Source organism: Triticum dicoccoides, chromosome 2A (genome assembly GCF_002162155.2).
Source record: "Triticum dicoccoides isolate Atlit2015 ecotype Zavitan chromosome 2A, WEW_v2.0, whole genome shotgun sequence".
Classification (NCBI taxonomy): domain Eukaryota; kingdom Viridiplantae; phylum Streptophyta; class Magnoliopsida; order Poales; family Poaceae; genus Triticum; species Triticum dicoccoides.
This window is the reverse complement of record NC_041382.1, coordinates 554,935,445-554,961,213: the sequence shown is the minus strand read 5'-3', so window position 1 is coordinate 554,961,213 and position 25,769 is coordinate 554,935,445. Positions and strand designations below refer to the sequence as shown.

Genomic DNA, 25,769 nt, shown 5'->3' with positions numbered 1-25,769 from the left:
AACCCCCCGGTACTCTGGTAAAATCCCGATTTCACCCGGAACGATTCTGATATCCAAATACATGCTTTCAATATATAAATCTTTATGTCTCGACCATTTTGAGACTCCTCGGCATGTCCGTGATCACACCCGGGACTCCGAACAACCTTCGGTACATCAAAACACAAAAACCCTAATTACTATCGACACCGAACTTTAAGCGTGCGGACCCTACGGGTTCGAGACCTATGTAGACATGACCGAGACACGTCTCTGGTCAATAACCAATAGCGGAACCTGGATGCTCATATTGGTTCCTACATATTCTACGAAGATCTTTATCGGTCAAACCGCATAACGGCATACGTTGTTCCCTTTGTCATCGGTATGTTACTTGCCCGAGTTTCGATCGTCGGTATCTCAATACCTAGTTCAATCTCGTTACTGGCAAGTCTCTTTACTCGTTCCGTAATACATCATCCCGCAACTAACTCATTAGTTGCAATGCTTGCAAGGCTTATAGTGATGTGCATTACCTAGTGGGCCCAGAGATACCTCTCCGACAATCGGAGTGACAAATCCTAATCTTGAAATACGCCAACCCAACAAGTACCTTCAGAGACACCTATAGAGCACCTTTATAATCACCCAGTTACGTTGTGACGTTTTGTAGCACACAAAGTGTTCCTCCGGTAAACGGGAGTTGCATAATCTCATAGTCATAGGAACACGTATACGTCATGAAGAAAGCAATAGCAACAAACTAAACGATCAAGTGCTATGCTAACGGAATGGGTCAAGTCAATCACATCATTCTCCTAATGATGTGATCTCGTTAATAAAATGACAACTCATGTCTATGGTTAGGAAACATAACCATCTTTGATCAACGAGCTAGTCAAGTAGAGGCATACTAGTGACACTCTGTTTGTCTATGTATTCACACATGTATTATGTTTCCGGTTAATACAATTCTATCATGAATAGTAAATATTTATCATGATATAAGGAAATAAATAATAACTTTATTATTGCCTCTAGGGCATATTTCCTTCAAAAATACCCTCAACGATGGCTATAAGTGGCAAGGCCCGGTTTCCTCAGAGGACAAAGTTATATGTTTCAGTGAGGTTGGTACTCATGACACCGTACCTTGCTCCATATGTGTCATGCAGCAAGGACCACCTCTCCAGAGGCTCATGCTCTATCCACTGGCCAAAGGTTTTAATTATCCTCCCAAGCCTTCTCCTAGTACCAGGTGGGTTAAATCTTGGCAAGTCACAAAGCCCAACAGGCTCCTCCTCCACGGCCATTGTTCCTGTTGCTAACTATGCAGCTACTGCTTCAACATGTGCTCTCACCACTGCATCTCGTGCAGCTTTCTGGTCCCTAACATGTCTCTGCGTGCACACATTAAGTCTGCCATGTATCAAATCGTACTTCCATAGCTGGTTCTGCTTGCAGAGTTTTTTGAATATATTCATGAGGTTCTTATTTCTGAACTACGAGAAGATATTAGCCCCCCGATGGCTCATGCACCAACGGCTCTGCAAGTCCTACCATGGAGTTTGTTCCTTAGGACCAGGGTTTGTCAGTTTATTTATCGCACTGAGTATACCTGCATGCCTGTCATGAAAGATGCACACATTTTTGGCTTATCCTGCACAACTGCTATTTTCAGTTGCCTGAAGAACCATGTCCAACTTTCAATGCTCTCACTCTCCACAAATGCAAATGCCAATGGGACTACTTGATTTTGGTCGTCTAGACCAATGGCGGTCAGGATCTGACCCTTGTACTTACCAGTGGGAAAAGTGCCATCTACACATATGAAAGCACAGGTGCTCCTTGGGTGATTTTGGTAATCAATGTCAACATATTGGCTGTTGGACTAATAGTTTTATCAAGTATATTTCAGATAAGTTCAACAGTGGAGTGGCAAGGACAAGATGACGTGCAACCCCTTCAAAATGCTAAGGACAAAGATTGGCAAAAGCTCAAGCTTCTTCATTTCTATTTTAGTGATCCAACACTACTTCAGGATGCTGCTACGCGACACTACGATCAGAGACCCTTCGAAGAAACTGTGTGCGATGCAATAATCACAAATTGTGATGTAAAAAACAAAAAAAAAGATGCAACACATTTGCGATGACGGATGCATCAAACACGGTTCAAATTTTTAGTTGCGTGTGCGATGCAGGGCATACGGTTCAGTTCAATGAACTGTTTGCAATGAGGCAGAAGAACAAAAACAGGCAGCCAGATGAAAGTGTGTGTGTTATACGGCATATGGTTCACTCGGATGAACTATTTGTGATTAGGCGGAACAAAAGAAACGGTCAGCTAGATCAAGGTGTGTGTGATAGAGCGCAAATAATTTACTCGAATGAACTGTTTGCGTTGAGCCAAGATAACAGAAACGGTTCAATATAACAAGATGTGTGTGATACGCGGCAAACAGGCCTGTAATCAGAAATGTGTGTGAAGACCGATAATAACACAGACGATTGCTGCTAAGACGTGTTGTTGTGCATTGGGATTGCATATAGAACAACAACATATATATACACACTTATAAGGACATGGTTGCATAACCAAATTAAACATCCAATTACATAGGTGGCTACTACACACATGACATTTGCACCCACCAAAGTAAACTATTACATGCATAATTACATAGGTGGCTACTACACACATGACATTTCCACACACCAAAGTCAACTATATATTACATGCATAATTAACTAGGATAAACGATCATCTGATCATCATCTACTTCTTGTGACGCTTGCCACTACTGCTCTACTTGTGGCTTGATCCGGCCTTGTTGATTTTGGTAACGAGGCACTTCCTCATGTCAATGATCCGCCTGTGCATCTCGTATCATGTGTACACGCTCTTGGCTGCGAACCTGAGGTGAGGTCCATCCAGTTTCTGCATTCAGACCCCGTGCCAGGATACGGGATGTGTTCTGTTGGCATCATGCTTCATCTTTTCGTACTATGGGTCGATGATGGCCAAGGCGAGTTCAACCGGGATTCCTTCTTCGTGCTGCCCCAGACCCTGCAATGCTCATAGATTTTAACAAGGTTCTTGCAGGCCAAGCCCGTAACCCTGAGCGCTTTTACATCATCGGTGGTTTCCACCATAGAGAACTTGTGTCGGTGCTGTTGACAAACCTGGTGAAATGGTCGCAAGGCTCTGTGGCCATGCAGGAGTGGTAGATGAGGACATGATGGCGCACACACAACTAGGCGACGACAACCTTTTGATTTATGTTGGGAGGACCGCCTATGTATTGGAGGTCGATGCTGACCACCTTGTACCTGTCTCGAGCAAGCAACTGCTCAACGGTGTTGATGTAGTCGTCCACCATGGCCAGGTCAATGGCGTACACCACCGAGAGATCCGTCTACCTCGCGTGGGTCTCCACTTTATGCTTGCCAAACTCCATTGGAGCGCCGCTAGACATCCCCTCTCTACGTGTCGTCCTGGGTGTGCTTGTTGTGTTGTGGGGCGCGATCAAAAGGTTGAAGAGACTAAGGTTATAATGGCCGTAGGAATTAAAGGGGAAGTCGGACGGCCTGGAATATCGGCACGCCCGGATGGCAGTTCTAATTTGCAGCGCGTAACTCCATCGTGCCGCACGTAACTGCATCATGGCGACACGCACGGTGCAGCCGCATGCATATGCCCCCCTAACATGATCGTGCGCGGGCCCCAATCGCTGGCAGAGCGCGCGCAGGGACGCGAGAAGAGCACTCCGCGATCGCCTCAACGTCAAGCAACCATATATATGTATATAGAAGTTGAACACGCAAGGAAAAGCTGTGCACATGCCGAGCACGTGGAGGTACATGAGCAGAGCGCGCCAACGGATGCGAGCAGAGCGTGCCGCGGCGCCTAACGACGAGCACAACGCTCTGCGGTGCCTAACAGCGAGCAGAGCGCGCCGAGGGACGCGAGCAGAGGCCGGCACTGTGATATGTGGCAACTAAGACGAACTGTGCGAGTAATGGCGGAGACATCAAGCACGAATCAGGTTAGAATTGCGTGTGCGATACGTGACATACAATTGATCCATCCGAGCTGTTTGTGATGGAATAAGCCATGTCTATTTTGGGCAAACGCTTGCTAGTATACAACCGTTTGTGATTGATGAATTCATCACCGACGGGTTCCCTAGTGTGGTCCGTGTGCGATGTGATATGCTCTATCAACATCTATTGGCCATTGGGTGATGGACGGTCATCCGGGTACGCCATAGGGATGCGAAGAGGCATCCTATATCAGCAAGGACAAGCTGTTCCACCAATAGCTCATCTAAGAGAACTCTCAAGTTAACTGTTCTCAAGCTGGAGCAGCCATCAGATGGGTGACTGGATAGGAAGTTGTCTTGATGTTAAATGACCTCTATGATCCATCCCATCAGTTAAATTAACCTCAAGGTCCTTGTTTTTTAACACATGTTAAAGAAGGTCTACCGGACTACTTTTTGACAATGTGTGATACGTGAAAAACAGTTGATCCATCTGAGCTATTTGTGATGGAATAAGCCATGTGTGTTGTGGGCAAACGCTTGCTGGTATACAATGTTTGTGATTGATGAATTCATCACCGACGAGTTCCCTAGTGTGGTCCGTGTGCGATGTGATATGCTCTATCTACACAACATCTATGCTCTGTGTACAGAAGAAGAACAAATATATACTTATAACAGGACATGATTGCAAAACCAAATTAAACATCCAATTACGTTATATAACAAATACCATAAATATTGCAAGGTTCAAATTCAAAGATTACAAGGTTCAAACTATTCACAAACGTAAAATTCATCTTCTTCAGAATCCTTTTCATGCATTATTTCTGCGAAAAGATCAGCCATCGAGAAGTCATATAGCGGCTCGATACAGTGACTTCCGAATAATCTGTCATACAAAGTTACAAACTGAAATTCAGCTTGTGGAGAGCCTTTTCCATTTAGCTGTAGACGCGTGCACTCTTTAGCAATCCATTCACTTCTGCGCAGTAAATATAGGGCAAACCTCATTACCTTGAGCAACCTTGCTTTCTCAAAAAAGAACCTGGCGAATTTAATTTCTGGTGTGGTGCCTTGGTACTCGGTTAAAGTAATTTTTGTGAGATGGAGATCAAGGCATTCAATGGAATTGGTATATTCCCCAACATTTTCTACTTTCAGGCCTACTAGTATCTGCAAACGAAGACACCATATTAGTGCATAGTTGTAGATTTGAACACTTTGGGCCTCTTTGATTTGTAGGATTTCTAAAATACACGAAAAGAGTGAAATGCCACCTTCAAATCTTTCATGATAAACTTTTATCACGAAAGCATGTCAGGCAAAGGAATAAAACACGTACAACACTATCATCTAAAAAATGTATTGAAATCCTCCGAAATTTCTTTAGAAATCATTCTACATTTGTCATTTTAATCATGGGTAAAAGTAACAAAAAACTGAGCTCTGTTGTGGTTAGCAATTAACAGGAAAGGAGCACCACCTCGATGTATGGCTTCTCCGTGCAAGGAAAGCATCTAAGGAATCTAACAACTTCATCCAGATAGGGGCCGACAGATTGTAGTGCTAAGATCTTCACTGTACGCAGAGGCCCGGTCAAGCTTGTGGGAATCTTTTTCTGGATGACCGGCGAACATATAGATCAACAACAATTAGATAAAATGTTTTGTCCGATTATATATAAGAAGGAGAAGAAGAAGACTGTTGTACCTGAATGGATACTGATCTAGTAACAAGTTCGTTGAATTCAGCACACGAATAGCCTAATATTTTCAATTTCGGTGTGTGAATGACCCTGATTCTTACTGGACCTAATTTATCATGTACATACAATCTCTCGAGGAAAGGTGTATTCTCAATGATAATATCATGAAACACCTCAACTGACAACCTTGGGCGGTGCCAACAATGCACATAAATCGCACAGACATTCATTGAGGTGATGTGGAGGCTACTGAACCCATCCATCACATGAAGACGAAGGTACTCGAGCATTGTACAGTCGATGAGCATGTGCTCCAAAATCCTCCTTCAAGATGCGGACGACAATGAGATCGAGGTGCTTAAGTTTAGGGAGCTAAAGAGCGCACATGACATCGGTCTAGGGGAAAATGCACCGCCTGAATGTAGCGCGGCGCAGCGTGGGCGCGAGGCGGAACACGGATGGCGGCAGCGAGAAAGGACGTCTAGCATGAAAGCTGAGCTCCTCGAGCCGATCCAGGGCTGGGGATAGGAACCAGTAGTGCAACCTGGGTTGGGTCTTGTTGTGGGGATTTAGCCTGTAGATAGCAATGCGTCTGACCGGCCCAGGGTGCGTGTCGAGGATGTGGGACAATGCGTCCAGGCGTTGTTTCTCCCCGCTGCAGAACTCGTGGTCGACGATGAGGTCCAGGGGATGCAACGCCAGAGAGGGTGCCACCGCCACGAGAGGACAATGGTCCACACGCTATATTTAACGGGGAGGTGGGATATGATGGTTACCAACATCTCGTCGGGGAGGCTACTGATGAAGTCCATGTTCGCCGAAGGCTCTTGTGGTTCTGGCTCGATCCACCCCCTCTTGTTGGTCGGCTCGTCCTCCATCTCGCAGCAGGCGGCGATCCTTGGTGGCCGTGCTTGTAGATGAAAACGGAGGACTATTCTACGTGCCTTCCCGAGGCGGCCAAAACAAAAGTCCAAAACTAGTAATAAATTGCAGCGCTCGCGGCGTATGCGGTGGACTGCTCACAGTCGTCCCGTCTAATAAACAGCTGCCCGTGGTAGTAAATGGTTAGTTGAACACCCAAGGTTTGACTAATACGACCATTTGCGATAATAACATGGTGTCTATTTGTTAAAAATGACTAGGAAAATCAATGTATAAAAAGGCGAAATGAACCCTGAATAATTTCATATGTTTAGCACAGTTGCATGTTGCCTCTGTAAAATAAATCAAGGCGGGAAGATACAACATATGTTGTTTCTCGACCAGATCATGTGACCAAGTTCGGTCTCGGAACAATGAGGCTTCTTGATAGAAGCTCCGGTTTGTATGAAAGAAAATATGGGTCAAAATGGCAGCAACATATAACCCCAGCTTACAGAAGGTACAAAAGCATGATAATTAATTGTTCAGTAGGTTTACACAAAATCTAGATTGAATAGGACAATAACAACTAAGTCATCCAAAGTTTTGAGCATTCACAGTGAAATGGATCGGTCTGATCCATAAAATCAAGATCCTGGACCAGAAAATCTAGTGGTCATGATAATAAGTTGTTGTAAATAGAAACCGAGCATGTTCAGAAGCCCTTTTGTCCACCCGAAACTTCTTTTATGCTGTTAAACGTGTCCATCCGTGAGAAAGTGTCTTTCAAAAATCTTAATCCTCATGGACAATAGGACTCTCGCATTCAACAGGAAGAATGTGACAAAGCTAGTGTTTGCATGGTTGGATGCATATCCTTGCAGAGTTATTGTCCTCAAACGAATGTCATGAGAACAAAGAAAATCCTAGTGCTTCTTATGCCACCGATTGGTTATACCTTTTTGTCCATGTCCTTTAGCCTAAATAGACATGAAGACTGAAAATAGTTAATGTCTAAAAAAAGTAGTACAACTGAAAGATTAGTTCTACTAAAGTATATCAATGTTCTTGATATCATCACCTAAATATACAAATTCTCGAGACATGGAAAGCATCACAGCAAGCCGATAACCATGTTCAGATCAAAACACCACGTACTGATATGTAAGGTCTTGACAGAATCCAGCACCATTTATAGGGTACCCATGGACAAACTCTTCATTGAGCATAGAACATAATATTAGTACCAAAAGCATACTCCAAGATTATATAAAGATTATGCACACAAATGAAAAATGTAGCTTATGATTACAAAAGTGTTGATATATAAAACTTACGCACACAAATGAAAAATGCAGCTTATGATTAGAAAAGTGTTGATGATAATATACAGTACCTGGATAAGTGTGGAGCCAACCACCATCTTGTAACCTTCAAACAGATCAGGAATTACATCCAAGGTCTCCAATTTAGGCGCAGAGACCATAGTTATTTGCAAAGGTGCATAACGATAATCAAGGAGCAGCCTTTGTAGTGAAGGGGCGTCTTTGATGATGAGCTCCTCTCCTATAAAGCAAATTCCAATGCTTACAAGATGATGCGACTTTATTTGGAGACAACTGATGACCACAAGTATAGGGGATCTATCGTAGTCCTTTATATAAGTAAGAGTGTCGAACCCAACGAGGACAGAAGGAAATGGCAAGTGGTTTTCAGCAAGGTATTCTATGCAAGCACTGAAATTATCGATAACAGATAGTTGTGTGATAAGATAAATCGTAACGAGTAACAAGTAATAAAAGTACACAAGGTGCAGAAAGGTGGCCCAATCCTTTTTGTAGCAAAGGACAAGCCTGGACGAACTCTTATATAAAGCAAAGCGCTCCTGAGGACACACGGGAATTGTTGTCAAGTTAGTTTTCATCATGCTCATATGATTCATGTTCGTTACTTTGATAATTTGATATGTGGGTGGACCGGTGCTTTGGTGCTTCCGTTCCTTGGACAAGACTCCCACTTAATATTAACCCCTCTCACAAGCATCCCCAACTACGAAAGAAGAATTAAGATAAATCTAACCATAGCATGAAACATATGGATCGAAATCAGTCCCTTACGAAGCAACGCCTAAACTAGGGTTTAAGCTTCTGTCACTCTTGCAACCCATCATCTACTTATTACTTCCCAATGCCTTCCCCTAGGCCCAAACAAACGGTGAAGTGTCATATAGTTGACGTTCACATAACACCACTAGAGGATAGACAACATACATCTCATCAAAATATTGAACGAATACCAAATTCACATGATTACTTATAACAAGACTTCTTCCATGTCCTCAGGAACAAACGTAACTACTCACAAAGCATATTCATGATCAAGATCAGAGGAGTATTAATTATCATTAAGGATCTGAAAATATAATATTCCACCGGATAAACCAACTAGCATCAACTACGAGGAGTAATCAACACTACTAGGAACCGACAGGTACCAATCTAAGGTTTTGAGACAAAGATTGGATACAAGAGATGAACTAGGGTTTGAGAGGAGATGGTGCTAGTGAAGATGTTGATTGAGATTGACTCTCGATGAGAGGATCATTGGTGATGATGATGACGATGATTTCCCCCTCCCAGAGGTATGTTTCCCCAGCAGAATAGCTCCGCTAGAGCCCTAGATTGGTTCTCCCCAGGTTCCGCCTCGAGACGGTGGCGCTTCGTCCCGAAAGCTTCCTTCTGATTTTTTCCAGGTCAAAACAGACCATATAGCAGAAGATGGGCGTCCGAGGCCTACCAGGGGGCCCACAAGGACGGGGGGCGCGCCCTCCACCCTTGTGGCTGGCTGGTGGCCCCCCTCTGGTGCTTTCTCCGCCAATATTTTTTATATATTCCAAAAATATTCTACGTGAAGTTTCAGGACTTTTGGGGTTGTGCAGAATAGGTCTATAATATTTTCTCCTTTTCCAGTCCAAAATTCCAGCTCCCGACATTCTCCCTCCTCATGTAAACCTTATAAAATAAGAGAGAAAAGGCATAAGTATTGTGATATAATGTGTAATAACATCTCATAATGCAATAAATATCAATATAAAAGCATGATGCAAAATGGACGTATCAACAATAGATACAAATTTCTTTTCCAAAAACAAGCATCAAGTGCTCCAGGGCAGGGCATCAGGAGTGGATGATGCTGTGCAGTGAAGCCTCCGACAGATCGACCACCACAAGCGCGAGTATTTTAGCAGTGGGAGTCAAAGCATTTGTACCAGATTGTCACTTTATATTGCCGCTTATGATAAAGACCTTTATTATGTAGTACGTCACTTTTATTTCTTCCATATCACAAGTTCGTATAAAGCTTATTTTCTTCACACTAATAGATCATACATATTTAGAGAGCAAATTTTTATTGCTTGCACCAATAACAGCTTACTTGAAGGATCTTACTCAATCCATAGGTAGGTATTGATACGGCCAGTCCTAGCTCCAGTCATATTGACATTGCACTTGTTCAAGAGATTGTTATTGTGCATGAAGAAATAATGCATGCTCCATGTCATTTGTTTGACATGGACCAGAAGGCATATGCATATGCTAATAGCGCATACACATACAAGCACGTTGACAATGAATTAAGTGGTTCAATACTATATACATCTGACTTGGGTTTTGTTTGGAACTCCGTTAAAATAGGCGATAAGATGGATTCGTTGGAGTTGCTTACGCCGCCAGAGTTCAATCTTGATTTTGTTGGGAAAAGTAAATGTGAAAGAGATTTGTTTTTCTGGAACCAAATACGCATGCATGCAATCCAAAGTATACATGTACGTGATGGAAGAGAAGATTTTCAACAAGACTATACGTGTGCTAGTGCCAATGGAGTCAAAATATGCTATTTGTTTTTGTTCCTGCCGTGCAAGGAATATCTGGTAAAGGCAAACAAGACGTGGGAAGTGTGGAGTTTGCTATGTTTAAAGGATTCTGGATGGGAGCCACCAGCCTGGGGACTATACACGTGACACACAAATTATAGAGTCCTAGTGCTTCCTTAGATTAAATTAAGGCGGTTGTTTCCTTTTGAATCAGAGAAGATTAGATAGGTGGGGTGCGGCTAGCTTGTTGGTCACACCAAGATTAGGAGGAGTCGGCTATCACTACAAAAGAAGACACATCCGTGACATTTTGGGCCGAACGAATTTTTTTTCTATCATACATATGACACTTCTATGACGATAATTGTGACAAAACCCGGTATCATCATAGATGTGGTGGGCTCCTACTTCTATGACAAAAAATCATGATAGAAAATGGGCTTTTCCTCCTGGGCGGGCCGGAGACGCAGCTGCATGACATTCTTTGGGACGTCCATGACAGAAAAAACCAGGGTAGAAGCGAGGGGGAGGAAAATTTCGGGGAGTTCCCGGTTACGGTGGGAGGTCGGGGGCTGAGCGATGCGCGCTTCTCTCGTAGACGTACGCGCATGTGTGCAAGGCATTGGCTCTAACTGAACCTGAGCAAGGCGTTGGGCTCTAACTGAACCCGAGCGATTGCACTGCAGGCTACGCGTTACTGAACCCGAGCGATGGATCAATGGCTGTTAACTGAACCCGGTCGAGCGATTCCTTCGCTACTGCTGCTAACTGAAGCCGATCGATGTTGCCTCTGGATGAACAGTGAGCGTTGCAGGGGGGTTTGGATGAACAGTTCCTGGTGGGGGTGGATGAATAGGACCCTGTGGTGTTGCCTCTGGATGAACAGGACCCCGATCGATCGAGCTGGTTGGGGCTGGATGAACAAGACCCCGTGGAGGGCTGGATGAATAGGACCACCCTGTGGAGGGCAGGATGAACAGTAGACGGTGGAGGGCAGGATGAACAGTAGCCCGTGGAGGGGTGGTTGAACAGGAGCCCGTGGAGAGGGCTGGTTGAACAGTAGCCGGTGGAGTAGCGCGCGGTGGAGGCTGGATGAACAGGAGCCCGTGGATGAACAGCCGCAGGTGGAGGCTGGAGGAGGTCAACGGTGGATGAATAGTAGCTCGTGGAGGCTGGAGGGGGTCGACGGTGGAGATGAACAGTATCCCGTGGAGTCCCGTTTTGCGGTACGCCACACCCCTCCCGATGAACAGGACCCCGTTTCGACCGTAGCGCTCCAACACAAGTCCGTTTCCTCCGTTTTGCGGTACGCCACACCCATCCCGATGAACAGTACCCCCGTTTCGACCATAGGAGGTCCGTTTCCTCCATTTTGCGGTACGCCAGACCCCTCCCGATCAATAGGATCCCGTTTTGAACGTGGCTGGTCGAACACAAGGTCGTTTCCTCCGTTCTGCGGTACGCCAGGCCTCATTTCCATCGCATGTTTCGTCCAAGCCCTCCCGATGAACACGACGCATTCCGTTGCCTCCCCATGAACACGACGACGACGCTGTTTCTCCGTTCCGACCCAGCCATGTACACGAGCCCTGGCCGTACGTATGCGCGAGTAGGCGTTCGAGACCCCGCCCGTATGTACACATACGTGGCCGTATTTTCTTTCTTGCACCCTGGCCGCTGTATGTACGTGTACATGCTACGTGCGCGCCTCTACTACGACATGTGCGCGCCTCTACATCGACCAGTATATATGTACGTACATGCTCGTGACCAGAATGACAACGCTACGTACACTTCGACAAGGTGGGTCCCGACTGTCAGGCACTTCCTTGCGTGCGAAGATGTAGCTGGTGGGTCCCAGGAGTCAAGGGCAAACGTTTTTTTCATGAAATACGGTGGCCCGTCCGGTGGGTCCCCGCTGTCAGGTGGAGGAATAATTATTTTGCACGTAATAAGGAGGCACTTCCTTGCGGCCGTGGACCCAGCTGTCAGCCTCTCCACGTAAAGTCCACGTCCGATGAAAGCCGTTCCTTGACCACGTTGACCACGCCGCACCAAGAGCACCAGGGCAGTGGACGACGGAGAGGGCCTCGGAAGGGGACGACGTGGAGCCGGGGAAGACGCGGCAGTGGATGCCCACGCGTAGAGGAGTACGAGGGTTCACTGGTTCGCTGCGGTGTGAGGGTGTCATCGCCGCAGAATAACAGGGGGTGTGGGTGAGTAGAGGGATGGCCTGGCCAGCGGTGGGAGTAGTAGGGGGCGGTGAGGCCTCCGCCGCATCGCAGCCGGCCACGGGAGGCAGGAGCACGAGGCACGACCGGTGCTGGTTTGGGAGGTTGGAGCAAGAAGACCAGAGGTTGAAGAAGCACTACGGTCGTTGGATGGACATCGTACGGTCACTGGAGCAAGAATCGTGCATATTGACTAAGTTGACAAAGCCCTCTGTCCCCGTCAACTTAGTAGGCCCACAAGTCAGCCTCACACCAAGGTGGGTCCCAGCTAGCAGGGGGGTATTCATTTTTTTGTGCATAATAAGGAGGCACTTCCGATGGGTCCGAGCTGACAGCAGGGGGAACGTTTTTTTCGCGAAATACGGTGACCCGTCGGGTGGGTCCCAGCAGTCAGGGGCAAACGTTTTTTTCACGATATACTGGTGGGCATCTGGTGGGTCCCTGCTGTCAGGTGGAGGAATAATTATTTTTCGCGTAATAAGGAGGCACTTCCTTGCGGCTGCCGTGGACCAGCTGTCAGCCTCTCCACGTACAGTATTCTTCCGATGGAATTTGGTCGTTGACCACATTGACCACGCCGCGCCGATAGCACCACTGCGGTGGACGACGGCGAGGCCTAGGAAGGGGACGACACGGAGCCGGGAAGACGCGGCAGTGGATGCCCACGCGGAGAGGAGTACGAGGGTTCACTGGTTCGGCTGCGCTGCCGTCGCCGCAGAATAACAGGGGGTGTGGGTGAGTGGAGTGGAGGGATGGCCTGGCCAGCGGTGGGAGTAGTATGGGGGTGGTGAGGACTCCGCGGCAGCACAGTCGGCCACGGGAGGCAGGAGCAGGCGACACGACCGGCGCTGCTTTGGGCGGCTGGAGCAAGAAGACCAGAGGTTGACGAAGCACTACGGCCGTTGGATGGACATCGTACGGTTAGTCAAGCTAGAATCGTGCATATTGACTAAGTTGACAAAGCCCTTCGTCCCCGTCAAGTTAGTAGGCCCACTATACTAGGTCCCAGCTAGCAGGGGGAGTATTCATTTTTTTGTGTAATAAGGAGGCACTTCCTTGCGTGCGAAGATATAGCTGGTGGGTCCGAGCTGTTAGCGGCGGTAACGTTTTTTTTCACGAAATACAGATGCCATTTTGGTGGGTCCTAGATGTCAGGTGGAGGAAATCATTATTTTGCGTGTAATAAGGAGGCATTTCCTTGCGTGCGGCCGTGGACCCAGTTGTCAGCCTCTCCACGTAGAGTCCACTTCAGATGCATGTCGGTCATTGACCATGCTGACCACGCCACGCCGAGAGCACCAGGGCGGTGGACGACGGCGGGGCCTAGGAAGGAAACAACACGGAGGCGGGAAAGACTCGGCCGTTGTTTTTGTTTCCCACGCGGAGGGGAGTATGACTGTACGAGGGTTTACTGGTTCGTCTGCCGTCGCCGGAGAATAACAGCAGGTGTGGGTGAGTAGAGGGATGGCAAGGCCAGCGATGGGAGTACGGTGGAGCGGTGAGGCCTGCGCGGCAGCACAGCCGGCCGCGGGGAGGAGGGAGCAGGCAGTCCCGCCGGCGCTTGTTTGAGCGGCTGGAGCAGGAAGAGCAGAGATTGAAGAAGCACGACGGCCGTTGGATGGACATCCAACAGTATACAGGACATCTGTGGAAAGCTCAAATCTGTGGAAAACAGCATACAACCCATCTGCCATTATTTCAAATAATTTACAGCCCATTTGCTAATTCTTACGGGTTTTTTGGAGCCCATATTCTTTATGTTAGCATTATAGCCCATATTGTGGCCACGGTTAAAAAATTATACGAAATTATGCATATGTCGATGCGGTTTGAACTGTTTTTAATCCCGAAATTTCGAGTCACATTCAGACTGATTTTAAAAATAAATGTATATCAATATAAAATCCAATAAATTGTCCACGCTAAAAATCAATGCAATTTAAAATCTCAAAATGAAAAAAACGATATTTGAAAATAATTGCCGGTTTGATGTGTTTTAAAAATGTACAACCCATTTCTCATTACTGATAGGCCATTTTCTTGGCCAGCCCAATGAAGCTCTCCTCGTCTTGAAAGATTTACAGCCCAACAGGCCTGACAAAGCGACTTACTTGACAAATCACAAAAGAACTGGGCTAGCCATTTTCAGAAAGAAAAAAAAACTACTGGGCTAGTCTGTGGTAAACATAAAAGAAAAGGCTGTCTAGACAGGCCAGAGTGTCCCGCACAGCCCAGTTGACACCCTGCTTCCGTCTCAAAAACAAATTAGATAAATGCCACTCCCATTATGGCGATTCATAAAAATGCCACTACAATTTCCAAACTTTGAAAAATGCCACTGCAATTTTTGCAAACGTTGAAAAACGCCACTGCAGTTTGCAAACTTTGAAAAACGCCACTCCAGACTTCAAAAAATGCCACTAGAAATGGCATGAAATGGCATTTTTCAAAGTTTGGAAATGGTAGTGGCATTTCTCGGATACACCAAATTTGGAGTGGAATTTATCAAATTAACCCAAAACAAAAATAACTGGGCGAGCTGCTGGGTCCCTGGTGTCAGCCGCTCGTTATGCAATTCTCTCGTTTATTGACTACGTTGACAATGACATGGGACCCAGATGTCATAAATCCACTAGGAGGAGCCATTTTTTATTGGCTTGAAATAAGGAGGCACTTGCTTGCGTACTGCCATGACCTTGGTGGGTCCCTGCTGTCATCCTCTCCACGTACAGTACCAGTTAGTCATGCTTCAAAACTGATCGGCACGCCATTAAAAAATAAAGGTCGATAACTAATGCGGCACCTCGGGCCAACGCGGCCAGATCGCATTTTGCACGAGAAATTACACACCCTGTTTCGTTGACATGTGGTCCCATTCCAACATATCAGTGAGACGACGACGAGTAGTAGGAGTATTTCCGAACGGACGTGTAGGCCAAGGCGCCTCTCCGTGAACTGTGGCAAACTCGCAACCGTCCACCGACTCTTTGCCTTTCCCTCTCAATTTGGATCTGTTGTCGCACGCTCTTCCTCTCCCTCCTCCATTTTCCTTCAGCCCTTCACCCTTTCTTCTGCCATTGTCCGATCGTCTTCTCCATGGAGGAAATAGGCCAGAAATGACGCCGTTATTCTTGCCCCGATCTGAAAGATGACGTGGTGGAGGAACTCATTGATCGGTGCGACGTCATCACCTCGGCTAGCATGGCAGGTTCGTTCAAGCCCATTCTCGACTCAACTAATAACATCTTTACAAAGAACCCAAGAGTCAAGGAGTGGTTTGATCTCCCCTATCTTCTTCGTCGTGACCCTGATGACTGGCGCCGGCACGACGGAGGCCTCGCCTTGTGCCAGTTGATGCCGCTTGATAATGATACGTATGATGTTAAGATGCCATCGCTTGAGGGCAAGGCTTGGGCGGGCGCAAATGGAGATTGGGTTGTTTACATTGGGTCCAACTGCGAGTGGGAACTTGTGGATGTGTACACTCGTCACCGGGTTCCACTTCCAAAAATCTCAGCACACTGCCCAGAGGTTGAGCACACCAGTAATGTACGCACGTTCAAATATGATCATGGTGACCGTCTTCTATGGAAGATAGCAATTTGTCGAGTTCCCAACCGCTCTTGGAATTACAACAACTATCAAGTTGTTGCTATCTTCGACAAGCTTGTTGCCATCCTTCATGGTTCGACTCGATGGATATTGCTCAAAAATCAGTTTCTGTACACGGATGAGTACTGTGATGCAATTCAATACGAGGACCTTGTGTTTGCTGCCACCACTCGTGGCACTGTTTTTGCATGGCATCCTAGTAGTTTCGGTACGTTTGTCTTCCACCGTAATTATAATTGTTTCATCCACATGCATGCGGGTTAGCAAGTTTGCCTTTACTAATTAACCTTCTTCTTGTGTTTACAAGGTCCTGTGAACATCCCACCACCTATACTTGAAAATTTTTATAACCAAGGGGGAGATGCCGATGGTGATGATCACGAGCAACGCCCATATACTTTGTGGCACCTAGCAACTAATTCTGATGGATCACCTCTTCTTGTGTGTATACAACCCACTGATGATGTTACTGCTAAGGAAGCAGGTGTCTCCCATGGTCGCACTCTTCGGACCTATTCCAACACCCGTTGCATGGTATTCGGGATCGATACTAGTGTGCTAGCGCCAACTCCTTCTCCCTGGCACATAATTGATAGTCTTGGAGAAAACTCGCTCTTCCTTGGACAAAACTATCCGATGATGGTGAAAGGCGATCCAACTGTTGTTGACACATTTATGAGAAGCAACTGTGTCTATACCTCGGACATTTGGCTGGTTCCCTACCCTGGTACAGATATAGTAGGCCGCTTTAGCCTGGATGATCGGTCCTGCGTTGGTCTCCAGATCGACAACGGATGGCCCGTCCCAGAGAATCACTTGTGGTTCAAAGCAAGCGTTTCCAATGCCGCGGAATGGTTGAGTTGAAGTTCATTTCATGGCTTGTTATTTGTTGTGTGGTGAAAACTTTAGTATTTATAATGTATCCTCGTTGTCGATGTGGGTTGATGACCTGTTGTATGTAATAAAATGATATGCCTGTGATAAACTTACTAAATTTATGAATGGCTTTCGAGTCGCTTCTCTGAGTGAGTGGTGCGACGAGGCAAAAAAATATTTTCCGAATACATAATTGTATGTGCATTGCAACAGGTTATCGGATGAGGCCAATCAACAATAGTAGTACACTATTTGTACTAGCTTCACATGCTTCGCGCGTCGGGCGGGTGTTTTTACTATAGCCATATGTTAATGTGTTCGCTATACGTAACCAGCACCTCGAATCCTCGATACTAGTACTATATAGTAGGAGAGTAAGTAGTAGGAGTAGTAGGGTGGCATGGGCCAGAACAAGCATTCACGTCTAGGAGTACGGCACACGCCACCACCACGACATCCATCTGACACCATATTATTTCTTAGAGTCCGTGCTAGAGCAATCTCTTCAACCTCGTCATTTCTCTAACTTCAGCCATCGCACGGCGGGCGAGGTGGGAGTTTGTCGATAGTCAGTTTCCTTAACTGCGGCCCCACTTGTAAGGCCAACTCCAACGCACGACCCCAAACACACCTCCGTTTTACACGAACTCCAACGATAATTTTGACTAGAAAAGCAAGACCAAAGAAAACAAGAACCACAAGAATACATTTTACTACTTCTGTAAGTTGGATTAGTGCCTTCTCGATGCATTCATTGTTGATCTGCGGAGGCTCGATCTTGCGTCTGTGCTAGCTAAAAGTGATAGAACATCTACTAAATTGCGCTCTATTAATATATGGATGTACTCTTCTTCCCAATACAAAAACTTGCATCCATTCTACTCCCTCCGTTGCACAATACATGCCTTCTATTTGTCAAAATATATATGTATCTAGACATGTCTTAGTATATAGGTACATCCATTTTTGGACAAATGGAAGTCAAGTATTTTGGAACGGAGGGAGTACACAATAAAAATTTTATGTTAGCACAACTAGTCTAATCCGAGAGCAGAACCGAAGATTTGGTCGGGTTCTTCCTCCTTTTGCCGACACGTGGGACATCCAGCATCCAGGTCATGTCATGAAACAAAATAGAGTGGTAGTTGAAGCCACGAGATGTGCATCTTGGGTTAAACTGTAAATAGAATCTTACTACTCTTGAGTAACTCCAAAAGCGGCCACCGAAGATCTTTATTGGATTTGTTTTTCATCACCAGCACGTCGAGGTGAAAGATGTGCAGGTTCAGTGGGTCCTCTCACGTTTTCACTGACATGTGGGGCCGCATGTGAGCAAACAGACAATGGGCTTCGCGCGTTCGCTGGCTGGCTGAGAAGAGAGATAGAGGAGGGCTGAGCACGGACTGCAGGAAATTTGTTCTACGTACCTCAATATAGGCTCGATATAGTGGGGTGGCATGGTCCATAACTAGCATTCCTGTCTAGCAGTATGGCACACACCACCCACACGAGTCCCATCCGACACCAATTTTCTTGGAGTCCATGCTACAGCCATCTCTTCTCCCTCCTGTTTTCTCAGCCATCGCGCGGTGGGCGGGGTGGGGGTTTGCCAATAGTCGGTTTGCTCAACTGCGGTCCCACTTGTAAGTGAAAATGCAACACCGCACGCATTCCTGCTTGAGCGGCGTGCCGGACCAACCGTGTGGGGGTGCGACGCGAACACGGCGGGCTTTTCCTTTTGAACTCGTAACTTGTAAAATTTGGTTCTGCTCCATGGCGCGACCGATAGATAGAAAATAACGATTTTGCCTAGAGTAATGAGAAGTTTGGTTCTGGCGCCATTCATGCATGGAGTACGTACGAAAATTATGAAGTTGATGCGAAAGGTAAGATAATTAATGTAGTATCATATACTACTACAATGATTTGACGGAAAGATAAAAATACACACGGATCCATCAACGTTCAACGACATCCTCACGCCCTAGTGCACCGTGTCACCAACCGGCGTGTGAGGAGCAGCGGCGTTGGCGGCGAGCTCAACGTGCTTCTGAACAGTGCCGTCCAAGGTTGCCCTGCGCTCCAAGAAGGCCAGCGTCCTATCGTCCTCCTCTTGCATGTAGTAGTCCTTGTGGACGATTTGCGCGTAGACGTGGGTGATTATGTCGAAGGTGTCTTGCTGCGCCAGGCGCTGCGCGGCGAGCGCGACCTCAAGGTGGACATTCTCCGGCGCGATGGCGGGCAGTCGCAGGGCCACCAGTGCGTCGAAGAGGTTGTTACCATAGTGGCCGTTGAGGATGGCGGGCATCGCAGAGCCTGGGCGCGTCGGCTGGAGGCTTACATCAAAGTCGTCCGCAAGCTTCTTGACGACGGTGAACTTGTCGAGGAAACCGACGAGGACCTCTCCCAAGCGGCCCCTCGCCCTAGCGGCCTCAAGCAATACTACATGGAGACATTCCTCGGTGCCGGGCCGCAGGCCGGCGTCGTGGACCGTCTGGCACAGCCGGCCGATGCTCGCGCTCATCGCCTCCATGGGTCTAGCGTAGCTTCTAGTTAACTGATCTTGCGATTCGAGTGATCACTCAGCCCTTGGTTAGCGTGCATAGGTGTGTAGGATTTCGTACTACTCCTCGGCCCTCTACTGCACCTGCCTTTGGCTGTATGATAGGTGGGCCAGCCACCCCCTGGGGCCACGTGTCATTCACCCAAAGGCAGTTGTCGTAAGTCAATGAAGCTGCGTCCCCCTCCATGCCGGTGCAGTATAGTCATCTCACCGGACCTCTAGTTGGGGCCAAACGAGAGAAGTTTGATGTTTACTGGTTTATTGGTCCCCTTTGCATTTGGCGCCAAGTTTGACCTTTGGTTTAACTAATAAAATGTTAATGCATGTAAACAAAAATGTTGTGTAAGTCACCATACGAAAACCAAATAATCCCAAAATACTTAGGCACGGTGCATTAACTCCCTCCTTGTTTCTTATTTCGTGACATATCAACCAATGAGAGATGTGGGCCGTGCATGCTTTCAATGACTTGAGACTACCAAACATGACATGCAGTGTTTAGTTCATTGCATGTAATCCTATTAGCACTCTAGTTAGGAGTAGCAAAAAAACACTAAGTTCTCTCGCCGATAGGAATAAAACACCATGTATTTATTTACAGAGGGAGTAGTACATTTTTGGTGACATGCATTACTAGATATTGCTAGTCAAATAATAAAATCTAGATGGATGTGGTAGTACTCCTAAATCCAGACGGTGGTGCTACTAGTACTAGTAGTAGTACTACCAATGTAGTAGTAGGAGTACTAGCACTGTACTACCCGTTGGTCAAATTATTACGTGCTGCTCCTCACAGTGAACTGACAAGACCCTGCGCCGGAGATGACACCTGAGTATAGGTGCCGTGTTCGGCATACCATAGTCAGCCTCACCGTCTGCAGTCACTATCATCATGGCTGTAGAGCTAGCCTGCTTACAACTAGCCCTGTTCGACATAATTTCCCATGCGTAGATGCCCGTGCATTGCACGGAACACCAAGATTGGGGGTGGACGGCTCCGGCAGCGGCCATCGCGCCAGATTTTTTCCACGACCTTCTACTCCTAGATGTGGTGGGGAGGAGATGAGGTTGATTATGAGAGACAAGGAGTTGTTTGTAAATAGGGAACAAGTGCGGGCATCTTTTTGCAAAAATGGAGAAGCTTGGTTTGTATGTGTCAGATCTAGATCCGACAGCTATTGGTGAAAGATGGGAGGCACAACATCATCACCAACTCAGGACCTATTTGATTCGCAGGATTTTGAAAACGTAGGAATAGGACACGGCAATATTACAAGTTTCAAACTGATATTACAAATGTTAGGAGTAATGTTGCACCTACGAAGAGGGAATTACTAGGAAGTTTACGTAAGAACTTTCATTACTTTAGATGGATGCAGCATTATCGTACAAACTAAAATCCACCGCCCTGACAAGTCACTAATGGACAAATAAGTTTTCGAGTCTCTGGCCACTTGATGTTTCAAAAACAAATTCAGCTTCTACGGAGAAATGAGCTCCATCATGTACCCGCGCGGGTGTGGTTGGGCATGAAGTGTGAGTACGTGCACGGTGCACCTATTCTCTTCTTGTATACGTACACCACCTACGTGGGGTTGTGTGAGAGAGATAGAAACCTAGAGAGATATAGTGTGTGGGATCTTGAGAGTTTTTTTGTGGGGAGGGGGTGGGTCAATCAAAATATTTAACATATGCAATGTGTGTGAAATAGAGTCCTGGATATAACATATATATAGAGGGGGTGATCCACGAGAAGAGAGTGGAGGTATCATTGGCTTGAGGTGTCCATAGAATCGAAGAGAGGGGTGATGTGTGTGTGTGTGTGTGCACGCGCGCGCGATCGATAAAGAGTGCCATCGAATTTGTGTGTGCCCACGTTAAAGATATAGAGTGGCTGGCCTACTGGAACGTGAGATGGGACATGTGCAGTTTGTCTCTGTGGCATGGATACCTACCTGCAGCGCTCGACTATCGGTGTGTGGTGGGGGAAGAGGGAGGCCCAATTAACTATAGAGGTACAATGGCTGGTATATGTGTGGAGGAGGAGAGAGGCCTACCTCATGTATTAAGGAGATCGATCTGCCTCATGTATTAAGGGAGATCGATCGGCATCCATGCATATGTGCAGGAGATGAATAAGGTTGGGAGAGAGACAGAGCTAGAGTGTTGGAGGGGGTGGTAGTGGAGTTGCTTCTAACAAATGGTGGGATTGGCTTGCTAGACAAACGGAGGGCACGCCCGCAATATCAATAAGAGAGGAGATGGCTGCTTGTTGTCTGTGCACGTGCGTGTGAGAGACGGGTCAAGAGGCATGCACGAATAATGAGGGGGGACGATGTGGCTGTGGTAAACAGACATAACTACATAGGAAGATCAATCACCCTTTGTAAGAGAAAGGAGAGACATAACTTGTGAGGTACGTCGATCGATGGGGGGGTAGTTAAAGTCGATCTAGGTATATGTTGGGAGATCGATCGGTATACATGCATGTGTGTGTTAGAAGCGAATGAGGCACGAGGAGAAGGATAGAGAGAGAGGGATGCATGTAGGAGGTGGTACGAGAGGCATTGTATATCGAGGGGGAGGAGTGTGCGAGTACGAGAACGATGAAAAGAGTGGTGGGAGTGAGGCATGGACAGTGACAAGAGAAGAGGGGAAGCTTGTGTTTGTGCTAGGCACACCTGGCTAGAGAGGCATATCAATCGATGTGTGCCATAAAGAAGGAGCTGGGGGGCCTACACACACCGTGGGTGAACGACCTAAAGTGAAAAGACGAATTTACGCGATGGAGCTAGAGAATGCTAAGGGAGGGTGAGAGGGATGCGGGCGTGTGCATGCACAAGAGAAAGTTAGTGCTAGCTACAAAGATAAGAGGGTTGTGTGGGTGTAAAAGACGAACATAGATCATATATACTTCATTATAAAAAGCGAATTCAGATATTTGAAGAATTTATCATAGTGTTTCAAACCGACGGATGTGTGAGTATATATAACGGCTCGGATGTGTGAATATATACATGGTGTGGTTATGAGCATGGTATACTACATTTAATATATTTTATCTCTATTCTTATAAAAAATGGAGTTGTTGATGATGGTGTGCCTGCCATCCTGCATTATAGGCCGTCTGATTTATATCTGGCGGATAGCAAGGAAACTATGATGGTTGAAGTTGGCAACAATCATGATTGTAGATTCTTATTGAAATAGAGAAACGAATTCAAATTTAGTTCGAATTGCAGTGGTAGTATAGACATTTTGAATGGACTAAAATGTTGGTATGAGTAGGTTACATGCATTATACAGCAAGCAAAAAAATTTAATCGGACATAACATGGATTCATACTCCCTCCTTCCATCTATATAGGGCGTAATGAGATTTGTAAGACCGCCTTTGACTATTGACAAGATTAATAGTACATGACATGCACAACGTGAAAATTATATCATTGAAAGAACCTTTCACAGATGAATTTAATGGTGTGCTTTGTGTAAGTTGCATGTCATATATCATTGCTCTAATATTTGGTCAAAGTTAGCATCGAAAAACACATTAGGCCCTATATAGATGGAAGGAGGGAAAAGCTTTGAATAGTAGTTGTATAGTAAAACGGGGCAAGACTCTGTCTTTGTGTGGTGTGAATAGTTTTATTTTTTTCGTTTTCTTTTTGGTTGAGGGAAGTGCGAATTGATTTGGTACGTACAAGTACAATATTACTACACATTAGGCTTGTCCCTAAAATTCAACCCACGTCTTGTTATATCCCGAAAATTCAGATATCGTGCTCCTAAAACTGGCGCCTTCACAACCAGCGCCTTGCTATCCCAAAATTACAACGCGCGCGAAAACTCCCTCCAGCTGCCAAATCCCGACACGCGAAATCCCCCTTCTAACCCTGAGCCGAAAGGGCCGCTAGTTCAAATCGGTGGGGGGGGGGTACTTTTGTAACACACCCTACATTTTGGACAAGCGCGTTCCTAAGTCATGCTTCACCCCCTCCCATCGCCCCCTTTTCGCCATTCGAAATCCCAGGCCGCCATAACCTCTCCGCTCCAGCCGTGAAACCCCACCCTCCTCCATCCGCCACGTCACCATTGCCTAGCCAGAGCCTCTTCCCTGATGATGTCGTCCACCGCAACAGCTCGATGTCCCTCGTCCACCTCCCCGGATGAGGATCCGTCGTCCATCTCGCCGTCCCACTGGTTCAGCTGCCCCGTCCTCCACCTCCAAGGAGCTACTCCGACGATCACCTCGTCTATCGCGGCTGCTCCATCCCCACAGCGCCGCCTTAACCTGCTCCACCGGAACTGCAACATCCTCACCGACTCCTCGGACGAAGCCAAGGCCTACTCGGCGCCACCAAAGAGGTTGTACACTCATCGCATCGCACCTTCTCCTTAACTCGACCTCCCGGCGCCGACGATGCTCCATCCCGCACCCCCATGGAGCGGCTACCTTGAAGCCGGCGCCGCGGGCGACATCTCCACGGCGGCTCTCCCCCAGTGCGAGGCCCCTTCGGCGGCAGCGTCCATACCATCCAGATCTGCTGCTGTTGCTCTGGCTCTCGCTCGATTGCTCGCTTGCCCAGCTGCTGCTGCTGCTCTCCCCCTCACTCGTGCTGCTGCTCTGCTCCGATTAAGCCACACTTCAGTCGACTGAATCGACTTTTGGGTCAGTCGATTTTCAGGGGTTGGGGAGGGGGGCTCGCCGGAGTTAAGGAAGAACCACCCGCAGCGAGGACGGGGGCTCGCCGGAGAGGTACCCCACTATCTATCTTAGGGTTCAGGGTGGGGGGGCTAGAGGGCTGGCCGGGGCGGCGGTGACGAGTTGTCTCGGGGCGGCAAGGCGGCATTGGGGCCGGCGGTTCGGCCGGTGGTGGCTGGCGGCTCAGGGGGGTGCAGGTTGAAGATGAACTGCAGGCCCTCCCTAAACTACATGTCAAGTGCCTCTCTACTACCATTGTGTTCAGTTTCGACAGTAGCATTCAGATTCCACAGTAAATTTTAGTTTTGACAGTTAAGTTCAGAGTCAACAGTTTTTACCTCATCTGTTGTAGTTAGGTGGTTTTTTGGTGATGTTAATTTTACATCCATTTTACATCATCTATTGGAGATGCTATTAGAATCCCACTTGAGATTGACGATGTCTGTCTTGTGCTGCTTCAGCCTTGATGTCTTACGGCTCACCGGAGCTGCTCCAACGACAGAACGATCCATCACAACAGAGCAGCGCCCTGGACGCTGTCTACAGATTCCTCAGATCTTCCTCCACACCTCCGACAGCCACCTCTGCCTCAACTGCTTCAGCGACCAACCCAATGATGTTGAGGTCGACACGGCTACGGCAAAGAGGTTGTACACTTGTTGCATCACTTATTACTATACATTCACGTCGATCTATTAGGGCTATTTTGGTTCAACGGAAAAACATCGATCCACTGGTTGTTACCATCACTCTAAATTTCTACATGCTCTCCTTACATAATCTCACCATATTTTTTCGTATGCATGTCAGATATTGTACACAGTCATGCTGAACATGTAGAGAAAAAGAGAAGAGTTTTGCGCGGCAATACAATGTCATGCAGACATCGCTCCATGGTGGGTTCAATGGCAAACCCTCCCCACCCCTCTCCAGATTGTAATCCAGAGGAAGATATCTGTTCTGAGGCGGATTCGGACGCCGCTGACCACTCCTATTTACCCCCCAAGGTGTTTGCTCTACCTTGGCATGATGATGTTAGTCATATCATGCATATGTTGCCTTGCAGTGCCTACTTTTGACATCATATATGTCATCTTCTTAGTTTAGACATGTTATGTAATGCCACCTGTTTAGTTTCTATATCATATATGGGAATTATGCAGTCTCGTGTCTTTTAGCCAGCCATAATATATGTGAAATGTGCAATGCCATCCTGTTTAACCAGGCATCATATATCTGAATGATATCTTGCCCATCCTTTTCTTCATTACATTTCCATTTGTCGACAATGTTTGTACATTAAACTACTCTTCCT

The 25,769-nt window shown here is 46.8% G+C and overlaps 1 protein-coding gene across 2 annotated transcripts in view; it reads left to right on the top strand.

The window, feature by feature from the left end:
- Positions 1–1,955, top strand: part of LOC119355338 — a 12,573-nt gene extending 10,618 nt beyond the window's left edge. The window contains exons 2-3 of one of the 2 annotated variants that reach the window (XR_005171570.1): positions 1,661–1,820; positions 1,898–1,955. Coding sequence is in view for 1 of the 2 variants with exons in the window: in XM_037622130.1 (XP_037478027.1) it covers positions 1,051–1,565; positions 1,661–1,733 (588 nt within the window). In the remaining variant the exon portion in view is untranslated. Of the gene's footprint in view, positions 1–924; positions 1,566–1,660 lie in introns of those variants that run through there. The other variant, XM_037622130.1, reaches the window with a different exon arrangement.
- The last annotated feature ends 23,814 nt before the right edge of the window (positions 1,956–25,769 follow it).